The sequence below is a fragment of the Bombina bombina genome, chromosome 4, assembly GCF_027579735.1.
Source record: "Bombina bombina isolate aBomBom1 chromosome 4, aBomBom1.pri, whole genome shotgun sequence".
In the NCBI taxonomy this organism is placed as follows: domain Eukaryota; kingdom Metazoa; phylum Chordata; class Amphibia; order Anura; family Bombinatoridae; genus Bombina; species Bombina bombina.
The window spans coordinates 204,901,284-204,923,651 of NC_069502.1; the positions used below are offsets into that span (position 1 = coordinate 204,901,284).

At 41.2% G+C, this 22,368-nt stretch overlaps 1 protein-coding gene across 1 annotated transcript in view; it reads right to left on the minus strand.

Annotated features, from left to right (window-relative positions):
* The window catches only part of STAG1 (stromal antigen 1), a 788,714-nt gene that overhangs the window by 100,462 nt on the left and 665,884 nt on the right, over window positions 1-22,368 (minus strand). The window contains exon 25 of the mRNA XM_053709754.1: window positions 479-650. Within this exon, the coding sequence (XP_053565729.1) occupies window positions 479-650 (172 nt within the window). The remainder of the gene's footprint in view (window positions 1-478; window positions 651-22,368) is intronic.

Sequence of the window (22,368 nt, forward strand, 5' to 3'; positions counted from 1 at the left end):
AGACAATTAAAATGTTGTGGGAAAGGAATGAACCAAATTTCTAGACTATCTACTGCTATATTTTGACTGAAAATGTTCCCTAACCACTTACAAGGGTCTGTGTAATCTTTTCGATATTCCCCTTCATATATAATAAAGCATAAAATTCAAAAATGGACATTTGCTTTATTAAAAGGACATGAAAATCAAAATTAAAGTAATTGTCTCGTCAAAATTAAACTTTCATGATTCAGAGCATACAATTTTAAGCAACTATCTAATTTACTTATTTTATCAATTTTTCTTAGTTCTATTGGTATCTTTATTTGAATGTAAGCTCAAGAGCTGGCCCATTTTTGGTTCAGAACCTGGGTAGCGCTTGCTGATTGGTGGCTACATTTAGACACCAATACATTTAAGTTTGTGTGAGAAACGTAAGACCTTACAAAGTAGAGCACAGAAATGAAATTCTGAAATATGCAGCTGATCTCATACATACTTGTGTAAGAAGTCTGGTTCTGAACTGTGTTCTGACTCCTGTTCAGGAATCTGCTCTGGCATCTGTCGCTGGTTCTCCCTCAATACAGTAGATGTTAATTGAGGAGTTTGAAGCCCTCCTGGAGTCTGGATTGTGTCGTTCCTAGTCATCCAGGAGTTGTCTATGCTCTCCTCTGTAACAGATGAGCTTAGTTATTCAATGGAATAAAGATCAGAAGTGTAACAACTTGATATAGAACATTTATTACTTTAATGACCACATGGTTGATTTTATATGCATGAAATAATCTAAAGTATTGTTTCTTACATTTAAGAAATCTAATTTTAGAATAATGATATAACAGTGAAGCTTTAATCCCTAATGTGTTAGATTTAATTTTAAGTTGTCTATGACATTTAAAATAGTAACTGACAACCCTTTGGGCAGATAAACATGAATACATAAGAGGAAAATATATGCTTTTAGAAAGGTTTTCATAGAATCGGTTTTACTATACATTAGAAAAAAGTACACAGAATGTACAAAAGTTGCGCAAGAAAACCAATCAACACAATTATAACTGATAATGGGTGATACCCCTATATAAAAAAAAATGTGGAATGAGATTTGGTTAAATTAAAATAGCCATAAAGTAAAATAAAATCAGAAAGACAGTCCAAGTGACAGAATTATAGTGCAGTTCAAATAAAGTGGCGTAGTGCTGCCCCAACGTGATTGAAAACATGGGACACAAAAAAACCCCGTGATTGTAATACTGGTGGATGTGTGTGAGTGAAAACACTCATAAAATGAAATAAAATCAAGTCACCAATTAGAGCCCGAACAAGATATTTCAGGTATATGAGGGCCGCTTGTTTTATAAAGAGATCCGAAATCCTTGAAGTAATACTAAAAGAAAAAGCGCATCTCCGACTCAAAGTAAAATGTAATTGGTTAAAAAGCCCCTAATAGGCAGACATTCACAAGATAAACCTTAAAAAGCAGCACATCAAAAGTACAAGAAGTACAGTCTGAGGTTCCAGCAGCAGCCAACTGACCTATTCCACAGTTATTGATTGGGAAAGCCACAGTGTCCAGAGCGTTCTGTGAACGAGGAACGTTGTGGTCTGCAATCGCTGTTCAGTCAGCCCAAAAACAAAGTCATTCAAAGCGGCCACCCGGCTGGATACCTGTGATGGAAAATATGGAATCCGGTAAGGGGCAGGAAACCTTAAAGCGTTCCGCTCCGTCTCTGTGGAGTTTTCTCAAGGGGCTGTATGGAGACTAGTAGTTTGTCCCAACTTTATATACCCCTCGTTACCGGTAATAGATAAGGTTGGCCATTTCATATTTTGCATTCATTATACAAGTGACCAGCAATTACAGTAATGATTTTGAAAATTTCATAATGTGTTATATATACAGTCAGTTCATTTACTATAACGTACAAATTAAAAAACAGATGTTCCGTATTTGCTAAGGGTTATTAATTCTAATACTCAATTAAGTAGAAGGACAAAATTAATTACTAATTTCTGAACACCAGTATATCTAATATAGAACATTCCAAAAGAAAATAAATAAACAAACAGATTATAAAATAATTATAAAAGGTATTGATAAAAAATACATATGTAATTTTTGGAGCAAATGATTACATTATAACAGACAAAGAAATGATATAACCTATTAAAAGTGCAAATCCATAACATGTGAAAAAGTGCCATCAACTAAGCTCTATCTCTATGCTTAGAGAAGATGCTGAAAGTGAAAGATATCTCAGGAACTGTAACACACCTAGTACAGAGAGCTCACTAGATGATAAATGCCTGAATATCTAAATAGACTGTTTACGTCCCAAAGGCCTGAATATCGATTTAGATATTCAGGGATTTATCATCTAGTGAGCTCCTGTACTAGCCTCTTTTCACTATAATATGTTCTGGGTGCGTTACAGTTCCTGAGATATATTTTACTTTCACCATCCTCTCTAAGCATAGAGATAGAGCTTAGTTGATAGCTCTTTTTCACATGTTAATATTATGGATTTGCATTTTTAATAGGTTATATAATTTGTTTGTCTGTTATAATGCAATAATTTGCTCCAAAAATTACATATGTATCTTTTATCAACACCGTTTATCATTATTTTATAATCTGTTTTTATTTTCTATTGGAATGTTATATATATTTATCATTTATTTTTTCTAACTGTATTCATAAATACACGTTTGCATTTTAGTTTGTAGAGGTGTATAACAAATAGATATATTGGTATTCAGATATAAATTATTTTAGTTCTTATACTAAATTATTAGAATTAATAACCCTTAGCAAGTATGGAACATCTGTTTTAATTTGTACTTTATAGTGAATGAACTGACTGTATATATAACATGAAATATTAAAAATCATTACTGTATTTGCTGGCTACTTGTATAATGAATGCAAAATATGAAATGGCCAATCAACGTTATCTATTACTGGTAACGAGGGGTATATATAGTTGTACGAACTACTAGTCTCCATACACCCTCTTGAGAAAGCTCCGCCGAGATGGAGAGTAATGCCTTGATGTTTCTTGACCCTTACCGGCTTCCATGCTCCGTCAAAGGCATCCAGCCGGGAAGGTCGCTTTGAATGTTTTTGGCTGACTGAACAGGGATTGCAGACCACAATGTTCCCCATTCACAGAACGCTCTGGACACTCTGGCTTTCCCAATCAAGGATAACTGTTGAATTGATCCGGCTGCTGCTGCTGGAACCCCAGACGGTACTACTTGTACTTTTGATGTGCTGCATTTTAACGTTTATCTTGTGAGTGTCTGCCTATTAGGGGCTTTTTAACCAATTCAATTTTACTTTTTATTTGAGTCGGAGGTGCGCTCTCTTTTTTCTTTTACTATACATTACAAAAGAATATATATTTCTGGAGTTGGAAAAAAAATGTATTCGTACTTCATAAATTAATTTCTTTCATGGTGGTGAGAGTCCACGAGTCATTATTCCTAGGTGTTCAACTCCTGGCCACTAGGAGGAGGAAAAGATACCCAAAAATCCACAAGCTTTTAATCCCTCTCACCTCTCTGATATCCCAATCTAACGTATATTCGAGAAAAAAAATAGAGAAGTAGGAAAGGACAAAGCTGGGTAAACGAGTTGCCTACTAAACTGCCACCAATTGGGGGGGGGGGAAAGAAGAGGGCAGGTCTTTTGGACTCTCACCATAATGAAAGAAATGAATTAATAAGGCAAGAATACATGTTTGGATTTATAAGGTGGTGAAAGTCCAAGAGGCATTACTCCTGGGATCTAATGCACAAGCTGTGGAGTCCACAAGTAAATAAGTGGGACAAAAATTAAGGCAGGCGCCTATTTACCTGCTACTAAGACTGTAGGACTTTTATGTGAAACTCTCCCAAAATAATCTACATAATAGCCTAATTTTAAAAACATAATTTATGTAAGAACTTACCTGATAAATTCATTTCTTTCATATTGGCGAGGAGTCCATGAACTAGTGACATATGGGATATACATTCCTACCAGGAGGGGCAAAGTTTCCCAAACCTTAAAATGCCTATAAATACGCCCACCACACCCACAACTCAGTTTAACGAATAGCCAAGTAGTGAGGTGATAACAAAAAAAGGAGTAAAAAAGCATAAAAAGGGTGGGCCTCATGGACTTTTGCCAATATGAAAGAAATTAATTTATCAGGTACGTTCTTACATAAATTAGGTTTTCTTTCATGCAATTGGCAAGAGTCCAAGAGCTAGTGACATATGGGATAGAAATACCCAAGATGTGGAAGACTACAGAAGAGTATCTAGAAAGGGAGGGATAAAATAACAGCTATTTCCGCTGAGAAATTAAATCCAAACAAAAATAAGTTTTTCTTATAAATCTCAAGAAAAAAACAAATCATAAGCAGAAGAATCAAACTGAGACAGCTGTCTGAATAACTTTTCTACCAAAGGCTGCTTCAGAAGAAGCAAATATATCAAAATGGTAAAATTTAGTAAATGTATGCAAAGAAGAAAAAGTTGCTGCTTTGCAAATTTGATCCACCGAAGCTTCATTCTTAAAAGCTCAAGAAGTGGCAACTGATCTAGTAGAATGAGCTGTAATTCTCTGAGACGGAGATTGCCCTGCCTCCAAATAAGCTTTGTGAATCAAAAGCTTTAACCAATATGCTAAAGAAATGGCAGAGTCTCTCTAATCTTTCATGGAACCAGAAAAAAAACAACAAATATACTAGAAGTCTTTCTGAAATCCTTAGTAGCTTCGACATAGTATTTCAAAGCTCTTACAACATCCAAAGAATGTAAAGATCTTTCAAGAGCATTCTTAGGATTAGGACACAAAGAAGGAACAACAATTTCCCTACTAATGTTAGAATTCACAACCTTGGGAAGAAATTTAAACGAAGTCCGAAAAACAGATTTATCCTGATGAAAAATCAGAAAAGGAGACTCGTAAGAGAGCAGATAATTCAGAAACTCTTCTAGCCGAAGAGATAGCCAAAAGGAACAACACTTTCCAAGAAAGTAGTTTAATATCCAAAGAATGCATAGGCTCAAAAGGAGGAGCCTACAAAGCCTTCAAACCCAAATTAAGACTCCAAGGAGGAGAGATTGATTTAATAACAGGCTTTATACGAACCAAAGCCTGAACAAAACAGTGAATATCAGGAAGTTTAGCAATCTTTCTATGAAATAAAAACAGAAAAAGCAGAGATTTGTCCCTTTAAAGTACTTGCAGACAAACCTTTATCCAAACCATCCTGAAGAAACTGTAAAATTCTAGGAATTCTAAAAGAATGCCAAGAGATTTTATGAGACAAACACCATAAAAAGTAAATTTATGCTTACCTGATAAATTGATTTCTTCTATGATACGACAAGTCCACGGATTCATCCTTTACTTGTGGGATATTATCCTCCTGCTAACAGGAAGTGGCAAAAAGCGCCACAGCAGAGCTGTCTATATAGCTCCTCCCTTGACCCCACCCCCCAGTCATTCGACAGAAGGTATAGGAAGAAAAAGGAGAAACTAAAAGGTGCAGAGGTGACTGAAGTTTTAAATAAAAAAATATAATCTGTCTTAAATTGACAGGGCGGGCCGTGGACTCGTCGTATCATAGAAGAAATCAATTGATCAGGTAAGCATAAATTTACTTTTCTTCTATAAGATACGACGAGTCCATGGATTCATCCTTTACTTGTGGGATACAATACCAAAGCTACAGGACACAGATGAACGGGAGGGACAAGACAGATACCTAAACAGAAGGCACCACTGCTTGAAGAACTTTTCTCCCAAAAATAGCCTCCGAAGAAGCAAAAGTATAAAATTTGTAAAATTTTGAAAAGGTATGAAGCGAAGACCAAGTCACGGCCTTACAAATCTATTCAACAGAAGCATTGTTTTTAAAAGCCCATGTGGAAGCCACCGCTCTAGTAGAATGAGCTGTAATCCTTTCAGGAGGCTGCTGTCCAGCAGTCTTGTATGCCAAACGGATGATGCTTTTCAGCCAAAAAGAAAGATAGGTAGCCGTAGCTTTCTGACCTCTACGCTTTCCAGAATAGACAACAAACAGAGAAGATGTTTGATGGAAATCCTTGGTCGCTTGCAAGTAAATCTTCAAGGCACGAACCACGTCCAAGTTATGTAGCAGATGCTCCTTAGCAGGGTTAGGACACAGAGAAGGAACAACAATTTCCTGATTAATATTCTTATTAGAAACAACCTTAGGAAGGAATCCAGGTTTGGTACGCAAAACCACCTTATCAGAATGGAATATAAAATAAGGTGAGTCGCATTGTAAAGCAGATAGCTCAGAAACTCTTCGAGCCGAAGAGATAGCTACTAAAAACAAAACTTTCCAAGATAGAAGTTTAATATCTATGGAATGCATAGGTTCAAACTGAACCCCTTGAAGAACATTAAGAACTAAATTCAAACTCCATGGCGGAGCAACAGGTTTAAACACAGGCTTAATTCTAACCAAAGCCTGAAAAAAACGACTGAACGTCTGGGACATCTGCCAGACGCTTGTGCAGTAAGATTGACAAAGCAGAAATCTGTCCCTTTAATGAAATAGCTGATAACCCCTTCTCCAATCCTTCTTGGAGAAAGGACAAAATCCTAGGAATCCTGATCTTACTCCATGAGTAGCCTTTGGATTCGCACCAATAAAGATATTTACGCCATATCTTATGATAAATTTTCCTAGTGACAGGCTTTCGAGCCTGAATAAAGGTATCTATGACCGACTCAGAGAATCCCTGCTTAGATAAAATCAAGCGTTCAATCTCCAGGCAGTCAGCCGCAGAGAAACTAGATTTGGATGTTGGAACGGACCCTGAATGAGAAGGTCTTGTCTCAGTGGCAGTTTCCACAGTGGCAGAGATGACATTTCCACCAGATCTGCATACCAAGTCCTGGTCACGCGGGTGCTATCAAAATTACTGAAGCCCTCTCCTGTTTGATTCTGGCAATCAGACGAGGAAGGAGAGGAAAAGGAGGAAACACATAAGCCAGGTTGAACGACCACGGTACTGCTAGAGCATCTATCAGTACTGCTTGAGGATCCCTTGATCTGGACCCGTAACAAGGAAGTTTGGCATTCTGACGACTTAGAAAATCAGCTTCCCAGTTCTCCACTCCTGGGAAATAGATTGCTGATAGATGGCAAGAGTGATTCTCTGCCCATCGAATTATTTTGGAAACCTCCATCATCGCTAGAGAACTCTTTGTTCCCCCTTGATGATTGATATATGCTACAGTCGTGATATTGTCTGACTGGAATCTTATGAATTTGCCTGAAGCCAGCTGAGGCCACACCTGAAGCGCGTTGAATATCACTCTCAGCTCTAGAATATTTATTGGAAGGAGAGCCCCCTCCTGAGTCCACACACCCTGCGCCTTCAGGGAATTCCAGACTGCACCCCAGCCCAAGAGGCTGGCGTCTGTCGTCACTATGACCCATGCTGGCCTGCGGAAACACATTCCCTGGGACAACCACCAAAGAAGAGAGTCTCTGGTCTCTTGATCCAGATTTATCTGAGGAGATAAATTTGCATAATCCCCATTCCACTGTCTGAGCATGCATAGTTGCAGTGGTCTGAGATGCAAGCGAGCAAATGGAACTATGTCCATTGCCGCAACCATTAGTTCGATAACCTCCATACACTGAGCCACTGACGGCCGAGGAATGGAATGACGTGCTCAGCAAGGGGTTAGGATCTTTGATTTTCTGACCTCCGTCAGAAAAATGTTCATGTCTACCAAGTCTATCAGAGTTCCTAGGAATGGAACTCTTGTAAGAGGAACAAGTGAACTCTTCTCTATGTTCACCTTCCACCCGTGAGATCTTAGAAAAGCCAACACAATGTCCGTGTGAGATTTGGCTAGATGCTAAGTTGACGCCTGAATCAAGATATCGTCCAGGTAGGGCGCCACTGCTATGCCCCGCGGCCTTAGAACCGCCAGAAGGGACCCTAGCACCTTTGTGAAAATTCTGGGAGCTGTGGCCAAACCGAAAGGAAGGGCCACAAACTGGTAATGTTTGTCCAGGAAGGCGAACTTGAGGAACTGGTGATGATCTTTGTGGATAGGAATATGAAGATACACATCCTTCAAATCCACGGTGGTCATATATTGACCCTCCTGGATCATTAGTAAAATTGTCCAAATAGTCTCCATCTTGAAGGATGGGACTCTGATTTTAGATCTCAAAATTCTAAACAAATTTCTCAGTCTAAACGTTCCCTCTTTTTTTGGGAACCACGAACAGATTGGAGTAAAACCCCTGCCCCTGTTCTGCTTTTGGAACTGGGCAGATTACACCCATAGTATATAGGTCTTCTACACAGCGTAAGAACGCCTCTCTTTGTGTCTGGTTTACAGACAAACATGAAAGATGAAATCTCCCCCTTGGAGGAGAATCTTTGAATTCCAGATGATACCCCCTGGGTCACGATTTCTAAAGCCCAGGAATCCTGAACATCTCTTGCCTGAGCGAAGAGAGAAAGTCTGCCCCCTACTAGATCCGGTCCAGGATCGGGGGCTGCCCCTTCATGCTGTCTTGGTAGCAGCAGCGGGCTTCTTGGCCTGTTTACCTTTATTCCAGGTCTGGTTAGGTCTCCAGACTGACTAGGATTGAGCAAAATTCCCCTCCTGCTTTGTGGCAGGGGAGGAAGTAGAGGGACCACCTTTGAAGTTTTGAAAGTAACGAAAATTATTTTGTTTGGCCCTCATTCTATTTGTCTTGTCCTGAGGAAGGGCATGGCCTTTTCCTCCAGTGATGTCGGAAATGATCTCCTTCAGTTTAGGCCTGAATAGGGTCTTACCTTTGAAAGGAATAGCTAATAGCTTAGATTTTCATGACACACCAGCAGACCAGGACTTAAGCCATAACGCTCTACGCGCTAAAATGGCAAAACCTGAATTCTTTGCCGCTAATTTAGCCATTTGAAAAGCGGCATCTGTAATAAAAGAATTAGCTAGCTTGACAGCCTTAATTCTATCTAAAATATCATCTAATGGGGTCTCAACCTTAAAGGGACAGTCTACACCAGAATTTTTATTGTTTTAAAAGATAGATAATCCCTTTATTACCCATTTCCCAGTTTTGCATAACCAACACAGTTATAATAATATACTTTTAACCTCTGTGATTATCTTGTATCTAAGCCTCTGCAAACTGCCCCTTTTTTAAGTTCTTTGACAGACTTGCAGTCTAGCCAATCAGTGCCTGCTCGCAGATAACTTCTCGTGCACGAGCACAGTGTTATCTATATGAAATACGTGAACTAACACCCTCTAGTGGTGAAAAACTGTTAAAATGCAATCTGAAAGAGGTAGGCTTCAAGGTCTAAGAAATTAGCATATGATCCTCCTAGGTTAAGCTTTCAACTAAGAATACCAAGAGAACAAAGCAAAATTGGTGATAAAAGTAAATTGGAAAATTGTTTAAAATTACATGCTCTGATTCATGAAAGTTTATTTTGGCCTAGACTGTCCCTTTAAGAGACTCCTCTAGAGCCTCGAAACAAAAAGCAGCTGCAGTAGTTACAGGAACAATGCACGCTGTAGGTTGTAGAAGAAAACCCTGATGAATAAACAATTTCTTTAGAAGACCCTCTAATTTTTTATCCATAGGATCTTTGAAAGCACAACTGTCCTCAATAGGTATAGTTGTACGCTTAGCCAGGGTAGAAATAGCTCCTTCCACCTTAGGGACCGTGTGCCACGAATCCCGAATGGTGTCAGATATGGGAAACATTTTCTTAAAAGTAGGAGGGGGAGAGAACGGAATGCCTGGTCTATCCCATTCCTTAGTAACAATGTCCGAAATCCTCTTAGGGACTGGAAAAACATTAGTGTAAGTAGGGACCTCTAGATATCTATCCATTTTACACAATTTCTCTGGTGGAATTACAATATGGTCACAATCATCCAGAGTCGCTAAAACCTCCCTGAGCAACAAGCGGAGGTGTTCAAGCTTAAACTTAAAGGCCGTCATATCTGAGTCTGTTTGAGGAAACATCTTTCCTGAATCAGAAAGCTCTCCCTCAGACAGCAATTCCCCCACCCCCAAATCAGAACACTGTGAGGGTACATCGGAGATGGCCAATAAAGCATTAGAGGGCTCAGCATTTACTCTAATACCGGACCTACTGCGCTTCCCCTGCAAACCAGGAAGATTAGATAATACCTCTGTGAGGGTAGTAGACATAACTGCAGCCATATCTTGCAGGGTGAAAGAATTAGACGCACTAGAAGTACTTGGCGTCGCTTGGGCGGGCGTTAAAAGTTGTGACACTTGGGGAGAAGTAGATGGCATAACCTGATTCTCTTCTGACTGAGAATCATCCTGAGACATACTTTTATCAGCTAAAATATGTTCTTTGCAATGTAAGGCCCTTTCAGTACATGAGGGACACATTTTAAGTGGGGGTTCCACAATGGCTTCTAAACACATGGAACATTGGCTTTCCTCAATGTCAGACATGTTAAACAGGCTAGTAATGACCACAAACAGGCTTGACAACACTTTATTTAGTGAAAAAATAATCTGAAAAAAACGGTACTGCGCCTTTAAGAGGAAAAAAGCATACAATTTTCCCAAAACTGCTTTAAAACGATAAAATTATCACAATTTTATGATAAAAGCATCCCAACTTGTCAGCTAAGTTTGCCCCACAAGGAAAGGAATACTTTTACCAAAACCCTTACCAAAAAAACGTTATGCTATAAAACGTTAACTTCAAATAAAAACACCCTCAGGGGTCTGTAAAATCGGATTAAACCTTCGATTAGGCCCAAACTGTCTCTGAAAGGCCCACCGGAGTTGGAGCTTGCTGCTTGTCTGGGAAAAACAACTGCGCAATTGAGGCGCGAAAATAGGCCCCGCCCATCTCACTCGATGTCTCACAGCCTAAAATAACCGCACCAGAGCGGTCTAAAACCTAGCCATGTGGGTTCATATACCCATAAGTGAAGCCATGTGTACCCTCTATACTTCAATAAAGTAACAAAACGTCTGTCATAAAAAACGTTATCTGTAACTCCCAATCACGAAAACGTTTGCCCACAAACATCATAACATCAGTGTCAACCATTTTTTTATAGCCCAATATGCAAGTCCAGTAATACCCCTCTTTATACATTAGGATTACTGCTTGCCCTTTCCCTCATGGGGATACTGTCAGCCAATTCTGAAATAACACAGTCTCTACAGAAAAAAATGACTGAACATACCTCAATGCTTATAGCATGAAAAACGTTCCTCACACTGAAGTTTCTTAAGTACTCCTCAGCCATTCTGTGGGAACTACTCTGGATCTTAGTAACAACTGCTAAGATCATCAGCCTCCAGGCAGAAGTCTTCATCCATCTGCTGCCTGGGAGAAAATAGCACACACCGGTACCATTTAAAATAAAAAACTCTTGCTTGAATAAAATAAAAACGAACATTTTATCACCTCTTTCACTTTACCCTTCCTATTGCTTAGAGTAGGCAAAGAGAATGACTGGGGGGTGGAGTCAAGGGATGAGCTATATAGACAGCTCTGCTGTGGTGCTCTTTGCCACTTCCTGTTAGCAGGAGGATAATATCCCACAAGTAAAGGATGAATCCGTGGACTCGTCGTATCTTATAGAAGAAATATAGGGTTTCCAAACCAGATAATAAATCTTCCTTGAAACAGACTTACGAGCCTGTAACATAGTATTAATCAGAGTCAGATAAACCTCTATGGACTAAGCACTAAGTGTTCAATTTCCATACCTTCAAATTTAGCGATTTGGGATCCTGATGGAAAAACAGCCCTTGAGACAGAAGGTCTGGCCTTAAAGGAAGTGGCCAAGGTTGGCAGCTGGACATCCGGACAAGATCTGCATACTAAAACCTGTGAGGCCATGCTGGTGCTATCAGAAACACATGAGATTGTTCCATTATGATCTTGGAGATCATCTTTGGAAGAAGAACTAGAGGCGGAAAAATGTAAGCAGGTTGGTAAAACCAAGGAAATGCTAACGCATCCACCATCTCCGCCTGAGGATCCCTGGAACTGGAAAGGTACCTGGGAAGTTTCTTATTTAGATGGGAAGCCATCAGATCTATTTCTGGAATACCCCACATCTGTACAAAATGCATCTGGATGGAGAGACCACTCCCCCGGATGTAAAGTCTGACGGCTGAGATAATACGCTTCCCAATTGTCTACACCTGGGGTATGTATCACAGAAATTAGACAGGAGTTGGATTCCGCCCAAGAAAGTATCAGAGATACTTCTTTCATTGCTAAAGGACTGCGAGTCTCACCCCGATAATTGACATATGCCACAGTTGTGACATTGACTGTCTGAAAACAAATTAATGGTTCTCTCTTTAATAGAGGCCGAGCATGAAGAGCCCTGAAAATAGCACAAAAAATTATAAAATATTGATTGGTAACCTCGCCTCTTGAAAATTCCAAACCCCTTGTGCTGTCAGAGATCCCCAGACAGCTCCCCAACATGAAAGACTTGCATCTGTAGAGACTACAGTCCAGGAAGGACGAACGAGAGGCCCCTTGAACAATACAATGGTGGTCTAGCCACCAAGTCAGAGAGATAGTTGAGTGTTGGGATTTAAGAATATCAATTGTGATATCCGAGTATAATCCCTGCACCATTGATTCAGCATACAAAGCTGCAGAAGTCTCATATGAAAACAAGCAAAGGGGATCGCGTCCGATGCTGCAGTCATGAGACCTAAAATTTCCATGCACATAGCCACTGAAGGGAATGATCGAGACTGAAGGTTTAGACCAACTTCAAACGTCACTTGTCTGTTAAAGACAGAGTCATGGACACTGAATCTATCTGGAAACCAAAAAAGGTGACCCTTGTCTGAGGAATCAAGAAACTCTCTGGTAAATTGATCCTCCAACCATGTCTTTGAAGAAACAACACTAGTTGATTCGTGTGAGATTCTGCTAAATGAAAAGATTGAGCCAGTACCAAGATATCATCCAAATAATGAAACCCCACAATACCCTGCTCTCCAATTACAGATAGAAGGGCACAGAGAACCTTCTAAAAGATTCTTGTAGCTGTCGCTAGGCCAAATGGAAGAGCGACAAATTGGTAATGCTTGTCTAGAAAAGAAAATCTCAGAAACCGATAGTGGTCTGGATAAATCGGAATGTAAAGATATGCATCCTGTAAGTCTATTGTGGACATATAATGACCTTGCTGAACAAAAGGCAGAATAGTCCTTATGGTGAAAGAAAAGAGAAGAAGGAGCCACAATAGTGCGATATCAATGGTGTAAGGACTTCACGCACAAAAACAGAATTTATGCTTACCTGATAAATTACTTTCTCCAACGGTGTGTCCGGTCCACGGCGTCATCCTTACTTGTGGGATATTCTCTTCCCCAACAGGAAATGGCAAAGAGTCCCAGCAAAGCTGGCCATATAGTCCCTCCTAGGCTCCGCCCACCCCAGTCATTCGACCGACGGACAGGAGGAAATATATATATGAGAAACCATATGGTACCGTGGTGACTGTAGTTAGAGAAAATAATTCATCAGACCTGATTAAAAAACCAGGGCGGGCCGTGGACCGGACACACCGTTGGAGAAAGTAATTTATCAGGTAAGCATAAATTCTGTTTTCTCCAACATTGGTGTGTCCGGTCCACGGCGTCATCCTTACTTGTGGGAACCAATACCAAAGCTTTAGGACACGGATGAAGGGAGGGAGCAAATCAGGTTACCTAAACGGAAGGCACCACAGCTTGCAAAACCTCTCTCCCAAAAATAGCCTCCGAAGAAGCAAAAGTATCAAATTTGTAAAATTTGGCAAAAGTGTGCAGTGAAGACCAAGTCGCTGCCTTACATATCTGGTCAACAGAAGCCTCGTTCTTGAAGGCCCATGTGGAAGCCACAGCCCTAGTGGAGTGAGCTGTGATTCTTTCAGGAGGCTGCCGTCCGGCAGTCTCATAAGCCAATCGGATGATGCTTTTAAGCCAAAAGGAAAGAGAGGTAGAAGTCGCTTTTTGACCTCTCCTCTTACCAGAATAAACAACAAACAAGGAAGATGTTTGTCTGAAATCTTTTGTAGCCTCTAAATAGAATTTTAGAGCACGGACTACGTCCAAATTGTGTAACAAACGTTCCTTCTTTGAAACTGAATTCGGACACAAAGAAGGTACCACTATCTCCAGGTTAATATTTTTGTTAGAAACAACCTTAGGAAGAAAACCAGGCTTAGTACGCAAAACCACCTTATCTGCATGGAACACCAGATAGGGCGGAGAACACTGCAGAGCAGATAACTCTGAAACTCTTCTAGCAGAAGAAATTGCAACCAAAAACAAAACTTTCCAAGATAGTAACTTAATATCTATGGAATGTAAAGGTTCAAACGGAACCCCTTGAAGAACTGAAAGAACTAGATTTAGACTCCAGGGGGGAGTCAAAGGTCTGTAAACAGGCTTGATCCTAACCAGAGCCTGAACAAATGCTTGAACATCTGGCACAGCTGCCAGTCTTTTGTGTAGTAAGACAGATAAAGCAGAGATCTGTCCCTTTAGAGAACTTGCAGATAATCCTTTCTCCAAACCTTCTTGTAGAAAGGAGAGAATCTTAGGAATTTTTATCTTATTCCATGGGAATCCTTTGGATTCACACCAACAGATATATTTTTTCCATATTTTATGGTAAATCTTTCTAGTTACCGGTATCTATCACAGAATCTGAAAACCCACGCTTCGATAGAATCAAGCGTTCAATCTCCAAGCCGTCAGCTGGAGGGAGACCAGATTTGGATGTTCGAATGGACCCTGAACAAGAAGGTCCTGTCTCAAAGGTAGCTTCCATGGTGGAGCCAATGACATTCACCAGGTCTGCATACCAAGTCCTGCGTGGCCACGCAGGAGCTATCAAGATCACCGAGGCCCTCTCCTGATTGATCCTGGCTACCAGCCTGGGAATGAGAGGAAACGGTGGAAATACATAAGCTAGGTTGAAGGTCCAAGGTGCTACTAGTGCATCTACTAGAGTCGCCTTGGGATCCCTGGATCTGGACCCGTAGCAAGGAACCTTGAAGTTCTGACGAGACGCCATCAGATCCATGTCTGGAATGCCCCATAATTGAGTTATTTGGGCAAAGATCTCCGGATGGAGTTCCCACTCCCCCGGATGGAATGTCTGACGACTCAGAAAATCCGCCTCCCAGTTTTCCACACCTGGGATGTGGATCGCAGACAGGTGGCAGGAGTGATCCTCCGCCCATTGAATTATTTTGGTCACTTCTTTCATCGCCAGGGAACTCCTTGTTCCCCCCTGATGATTGATATACGCAACGGTCGTCATGTTGTCTGATTGGAACCTTATGAATCTGGCCTTTGCTAGTTGAGGCCAAGCCCTGAGAGCATTGAATATCGCTCTGAGTTCCAGAATGTTTATCGGGAGAAGAGACTCTTTAAATTTTAAACAGAAAACACTTTATTACTGAATATGTGAAAAAGTATGAAGGAATTGTTCAAAAATTACCATTTCACCACAGTGTCTTAAAGCATTAATAGTATTGCACACCAAATTTCAGAGCTTTAACCCTTAAAATAACGGAACCGGAGCCGTTTGTAAATTTAACCCCTATACAGTCCCAGCTATAGTCTTTGCTGAGACCCAACCAAGCCCAGAGGGGAATACGATACCAATTGACGCCTTCTAGAAGCTTTTCCAGCAATTTTTAGATCCTCACACATGCATCTGCATGCCCTGCTCTCAAAAAACAACTGGGCAGTAATGGCGCGAAAATGAGGCTCAGTCTATAACTAGGAAGGCCCCCTGACTGGAAAAGGTGTCTAACACAGTGCCTGCCGTTTAATAAACGTTCCCAAAGTTTATAAATGCAAATTGTCAGCATAAATATGCATAAAATGCCCAAATAAAGCAATCGATTTAGCCCATAAGAATGTCTACCAGTTTTTTAGCTCATAATAAGCCCTTTATTCTGTTTGTTTGACTAAGAAAATGGCTTACCGGTCCCCATGAGGGGAAATGACAGCCTTCCAGCATTACATGGTCTTGTTAGAAATATGGCTAGTCATACCTTAAGCAGAAAAGTCTGCTAACTGTTTCCCCCAACTGAAGTTACTTCATCTCAGTCCTATGTGGAAACAGCAATCGATTTTAGTTACTGTCTGCTAAAATCACCTTCCTCTCCCAAACAGAAATCTTCATCCTTTTCTGTTTCAGAGTAAATAGTACATACCAGCACTATTTTAAAATAACAAACACTTGATAGAAGAATAAAAACTACATTTAAACATCAAAAAACTCTTAACCATCTCCGTGGAGATGTTGCCTGTGCAACGGCAAAGAGAATGACTGGGGTGGGCGGAGCCTAGGAGGGACTATATGGCCAGCTTTGCTGGGACTCTTTGCCATTTCCTGTTGGGGAAGAGAATATCCCACAAGTAAGGATGACGCCGTGGACCGGACACACCAATGTTGGAGAAAATGGGGTACTTACTAGAAGTAAGGCACTTGAGAAGTGCCACAAGAGCACTCTGGATTATTATTAGCTATCCAAATAGCTATCCTCTCGCTGATAACTTTTCCGTGTCAGGATCACAGAGAAGTCTCTCAATGAGGTGTAGGGAGCCCAATCTAGGATGATGGACACACAAACCAGCAGTGCGTTCCCAGCAATGACAGGTGCTGCAGCTCCACTCGAATTACATAAAATTTGTTATACAGTTTTAAAAAATACCTATTTTATTAAAACAAATAAGAAAGCACACACAACGCGTTTCCCGGTTAGCTGACTGCTTCATCAGGTGAGAATAGTCCTTATAGTCACCATCTTGAAAGTTGGCACCCTTACAAAATAATTCAAAAACTTCAGATCCAGAACTGGTCTGAATTAATTTTCCTTCTTTGGGACAATTAATAGATTTGAATAAAAATCCAGACCCTGTTCCTGAGGTGGAACTGGTACAATTACCCCTGAAAACTCCAGATCTGAAACACACTTCAGAAAGGCCTGAGCTTTCACAGGATTTGTTGGAACGTGAGAGAGAAAAAAGGTTCTCACAGGAGGTCTTATTCTGAAACCTTTTTGATACCCCTGAGAGACAATGATCTGAATCCAATGATTCTGAACGGAATCTGCCCAAACGACTTGAAATAATTTCAATCTGCCCCCCACCAGTAGAACTGGATTGAGGGCCGCACTTTCATGCAGTCTTGGGGCTGGCTTTGGTTTCTTATAAGGCTTGGATTTACTCCAACTCGAAGATGGCTTCCAATTGGAACCAGAGTCCTTAGGGGAAGGAGTGGTTTTCTGTTCTCTATTCTGACGAAAGTAACGAAAACGATAAGAAGCTTTAGATTTACCCTTAGATTTTTTATATTGGGGCAAAAAAACTCCCTTTCCCCCAGTAATAGTGGAAATAATAGAATTCAACTGATCAAATAAATTATTACCCTGGAATGATAGAGATAGTAATCTAGATTTAGATACCATGTTGGCATTCCATGATTTGAGCCATAAAGCCCTTCTAGCTAAAATAGCTAAAGACATAGATTTAATATCAATCTTGAGGATATAAAAAATAGCGTCACAGATAAAAAAAATTAGCATGTTGAAGCCAACGAACAATGCTAGACAAATCAGGATTGTTTCCTGTTGTGCTAAGCTATCCAATCAAAAAGTTGATGCAGGCGCAACATCAGCCATAGAAATGGCAGGCCTGAGAATACAGCCAGAATATAAATAAGCTTTCCTTAGATAAGATTCAATTTTCGTATCTAAAGGATCCTTAAAATAAGTACTATCTTCCATATGAATAGTAGTACGCTTGGCAAGAGTAGAAATAGCCCCATCCCCTTAGGGACTTTTTCCCAAAACTCTAATTTAGCCACTGGCAAAGGGTACAACTTTTTAAACCTAGAAGAAGGAACAAAAGTCCATTCCTTAGCAATCACATCAGAAATAGCATTAGGAACAGGGAAAACCTCAGGAGTAATCACAGGTTTATAAACGGAATTTAAAAGTTTACTGGATTTGATATCAAGAGGACCAGATTACTCAATATCCAAAGAGTTTTAAAAGACCCTTTTAAGTTTATTAGAAGGTGGAATAGCAGACATAGCCTTCTGTATTGCATCAGAAATATCATTTTTCATATCAACAGGGATATCATGTACATTAGATGTTGCGGGAACAACAGATACTGTAAAATAGAAACATTTTCGGCACGCAAAAGCTTATCAGGACAACTGTTACATACTACAGCCGGAGATATAATCTCAGTTATCTTACAACAGATACACTTAGCTTTGTTAGAACTGTGTTTAGGCAGCATGGTTCCTACAGTAGCTTTTGAGACAGGATCAGATTGGGACATCTTGAAAAATGTAAAAAAAACAACAACATTTAAACAAATATCCAATTTCCTCATATAGCAGTTTCAGGAATGGGGAAAAATGCAAATGCTAAAATAGGCAAAAAAAGCAAACAGCATAGCCCTCTGAGCATAAAGAAGGCAAGGAGCATATAGGAAGTGGGGTTAAATAAAAACAATTTTTTGGCGCCAAGTATGAAGCACGACGCAAAAAGTAAGTTATATTTTTTTTGCCGCAAACTAACATCCGGAAATGACGCAACTCGCGTCATAACAGATGCAACTTCGCGCCAAACAACCTAGCGTCAACTAAGATGCAGGAAATTACAAACTTGCGTCATAGACGCACATTCGCGCAAAAAAAATCTCGCGCCAAAAATGACTGAATAAATAACAGTATTTTGCGACCTAGCGAGCCTAATTTTGCTAGACTATAACCAAGGTAAGAAAAATAACTTCCTAAAACATGATTCCCATACTGAAACTGTTAGACCGCAAAGGGAAATATACATAGACCTGACTCATGGAAAATAAGTAAATACATATATTTAAAACTTTATATAAATTCATAAAGCGCTAAACATAGCTGAGTGTCTTAACAGTGCTATATGTGGATGGGTGTCTTTCGTTAAGTATGTATCAGACAGCCAAACGAGTACTGAAAACTATCAGCAGAGGTAATTATATAAGAGTATATCGTCTATCTGAAAAGGGAAGTAGGAGATGAATCCCTACGACCAATAACAGAAAACCTGTGAAAAGATTTCCCGTGAGAGAAACCATATAAATCAATAGGCGATACTCCCCTCACATCCCTCTGACAAACACTGTACTCTGAGAGGAACTGAGATTCAATATGCTTAGAAGAGCTTATCACAGCTTACCTGATAATTTCATTTCCATCGAGGGGAGGAGAGTCCACGGCTTCATCCATTACTGTTGGGAATTAAGAACCTGGCCACCAGGAGTAGGCAAAGACACCACAGCCAAAAGCTTAAATACCTCCCCCATCCCCTAGTCATTCTGCCGAGGGAATAAGAAACAATAGGAGAAATATCAGGGTATAAATGATGCCAGAAGATAAATGAAATTTAGGTCCGCCCATCGGAGATCCGGGCGGGAGCCGTGGACTCTCCTCCCCTCGATGGAAATGAAATGATCAGGTAAGCATAATTTATGTTTTCCATCTAAAGGGGAGGAGAGTCCACGGCTTCATTCATTACTGTTGGGAACATATACCCAAGCTCCAGAGGACACAATGAAACTAGGAGGGAAAAGGCGGACCCTAATCTGAGGGCACCACAGCCTGCAAAACCCCTCTCCCAAAAACAGCTTCCGCAGAAGCAAAAACGTCAAATTTGTAAAACTTAGTAAAAGTGTGTAAGGAGGACCAGGTAGCCGCCTTACAAATTTGCTACAAAGAGGCCTCATTCTTGAAGGCCCAAGAAGAAGCCACAGCTCTAGTTGAATGAGCCGTGATCCTCTAAGGAGGCTTATGACCCGCTGTCTCATGCTCCTCCACAAACACTTCGGGGTGAAGAGACCATTCCCCCGGATGGAAGGATTGCCTGAGAAAGTTTGCTTCCCAGTCATCCACACCTGGAATGTGAATCGTTGAGAGCGAGCAGCTGTGGGACTCCCCCAACCCAAGATTGGAGACACCATCATAGCTAGAGAGCTCCTCGTACCCCCCTGGTGGTTGATGTAAGCCACCAAGGTAATGTTGTCGGTCTGGAATCTCATGAAGTTGAACGACCCCAGAAGAGGCCATGCCTTAAGAGCGTTGTAGATTGCTCTGAGTTCCAGAATATTTATCGGAAGGAGAGACTCCTACCGGGACCATTTTCCTTGTGCCATCCTTGCACCCCAAACCGCTCCCCATCCTGCCAGACTCGCGTCCGTGGTCACATTCTCCCAGGACGGTCTCAAGAAGGATGTCCCCATGGACAGTTGCTCTGGACGGATCCACCACGAGAGGGAGATTAGAGTCAGAGAATCCATGCATATCTGCCAATAGATCTGAATGATCGCCGTTCCACTGTCTCAACATGCACAATTGAAGAGGTCTGAGATGGAAGCTGGCGAATGGAATGACGTCTATGCTATTATCGTACCCAGGAACTCCATCCTGTTGTTGGGAATCAGATAACTCTTTCCTGAGTTGATCTTCCAACCGTGAGATTGGAGCAAAAGAAGAGGAGCCCTCAAATGATCCTCTGCAAGACTGAGTGACGGCGCCTGGACTAGGAAGTAATCCAGATAGGGCGCCACAGCAAATAGAGCCCCCAGAACCTTCGTGAATACTCTCAGGGCCGTCGCCAGACCAAAGGGAAGGGCCACAAACTGGAAGTGATGGTCCAGAAACACAAATCCCAGGAACTTAAAGTGGTCCCTGTGGATTGGCACATGAAGGTAAGCGTCCTTCAAGTCTATGGTAGTCATGAACTGTCCACTTGAACTAGGGTCAGAATAGATCTGATTGTTTCCAATGGAACACTCAAACTTGTTTAAACACTTTAGGTCCAGAATCGGGCGGAACGTGCCCGCCTTCTTTGGAACCACAAAAAGATTTGAATACCCTAGACCCCTTTCTGCTTGGGGTACTGGTACAATGACGTCTAGAGAGGAGCAATCTCTCACACATTCTAGAAAGGCATCTCTCTTTTCCGGTCTTGAAGACATGTTTGATAGGAGGAATCTGCCCCTGGGCGGATGGGATCTGAACTCTATCCTGTAGCCCTGGGCGACAACGTCCAGAACCCAAGGATCCTGAACGTCCTACAACCATGCTTCTGAGAAGAGAGATAATCTGCCCCCTACTTGGTCCAGAGACCGGTCGGGGTCCGCCCCTTTATGCCTATTTTTCTCTGCTTAGACTTGTTCCAAGAATGAGTAGGCTTCCAAGTTCCTTTGGACTGGTCCGCTTTTGCGGCGGGCTGCTGGTGCTGGGCCTTGTTCGTACGAAAGGAATGAAAAAGTAGATCCTTTAGGCTTAGCCTTCTTACTCTGCGGTAGGAAAGCTCCCTTGCCTCCTGTAACCGTGGATATGATCGAATCCAATCCTGGACCGAACAGAATCTTTTCTTGAAAAGGCAGAGACAACAGCCTCGATTTAAAGGTCATGTCCGCAGACCAAGACTTTAGCCACAGAGCCCTGTGAGTTAAAACGGAAAAACCTGACACCTAGCGTTCAGGTGAATAATTTGGCATCACATATGAAAGAATTGGGGATCTTCAGCGCCTTAATCTTGTCCTGTATCTCGTCAATGGAAGTCTCCGCCTCGATCATTTCACACAGGGATTCACACCAATATGTCACAGCTAAACAAATCCTGTGTGTTGAAACATTTTCCTTAACATGTTTCCCAACTTTTTATCCATGGGCTCTTTAAACAACGAACTATCCTCCAGGTGAATAGTTGTCCGCTTTGCGAGTGTGGAGGTAGCACCATCCACCTTAGGGACAGTACCGGGACGGGGAACAGTTTCTTAAAGGAAGAAGGGGAAAAGGAAGAACCTAATCGCTCCCATTAATTCTTAATATTTGCCATCTTAACTGGAACCAGGAAGGCCTGAGACACCACCCTGTCCTTATATACCTTATCAAGCTTAGGAATTGCAGGTTCTTCTGGAATTTTCGGTTCTGGAACCTCCAGAGTAGCAAACGCTTGTCTCAGCAAAAAGTGCAAATTTTCTATCCTAAACCTAAAGTCAGCCTCCTCCGCAGCCAGAGGTTTAGATGACACGGACTCCGACCCAGAAGGGGCCTCCTCCGAAGAGTCGGAGAGGGCCTCGTCATTGTATAACGCCCTAGAAATTTTCACAGGCATAGACAACCCCTGGGCCGGGCCGCCATGATACACCCTATGCTTGTCCAAACCCCGTCTAGATTATGCAGTAACCGTTCCTTCGACGAGGAAGGATTGGGACACAAAGGAACCACAATCTCCTGATTGATGTTGCAATCAGACACAACCTTGGGAAGAAAACCTAA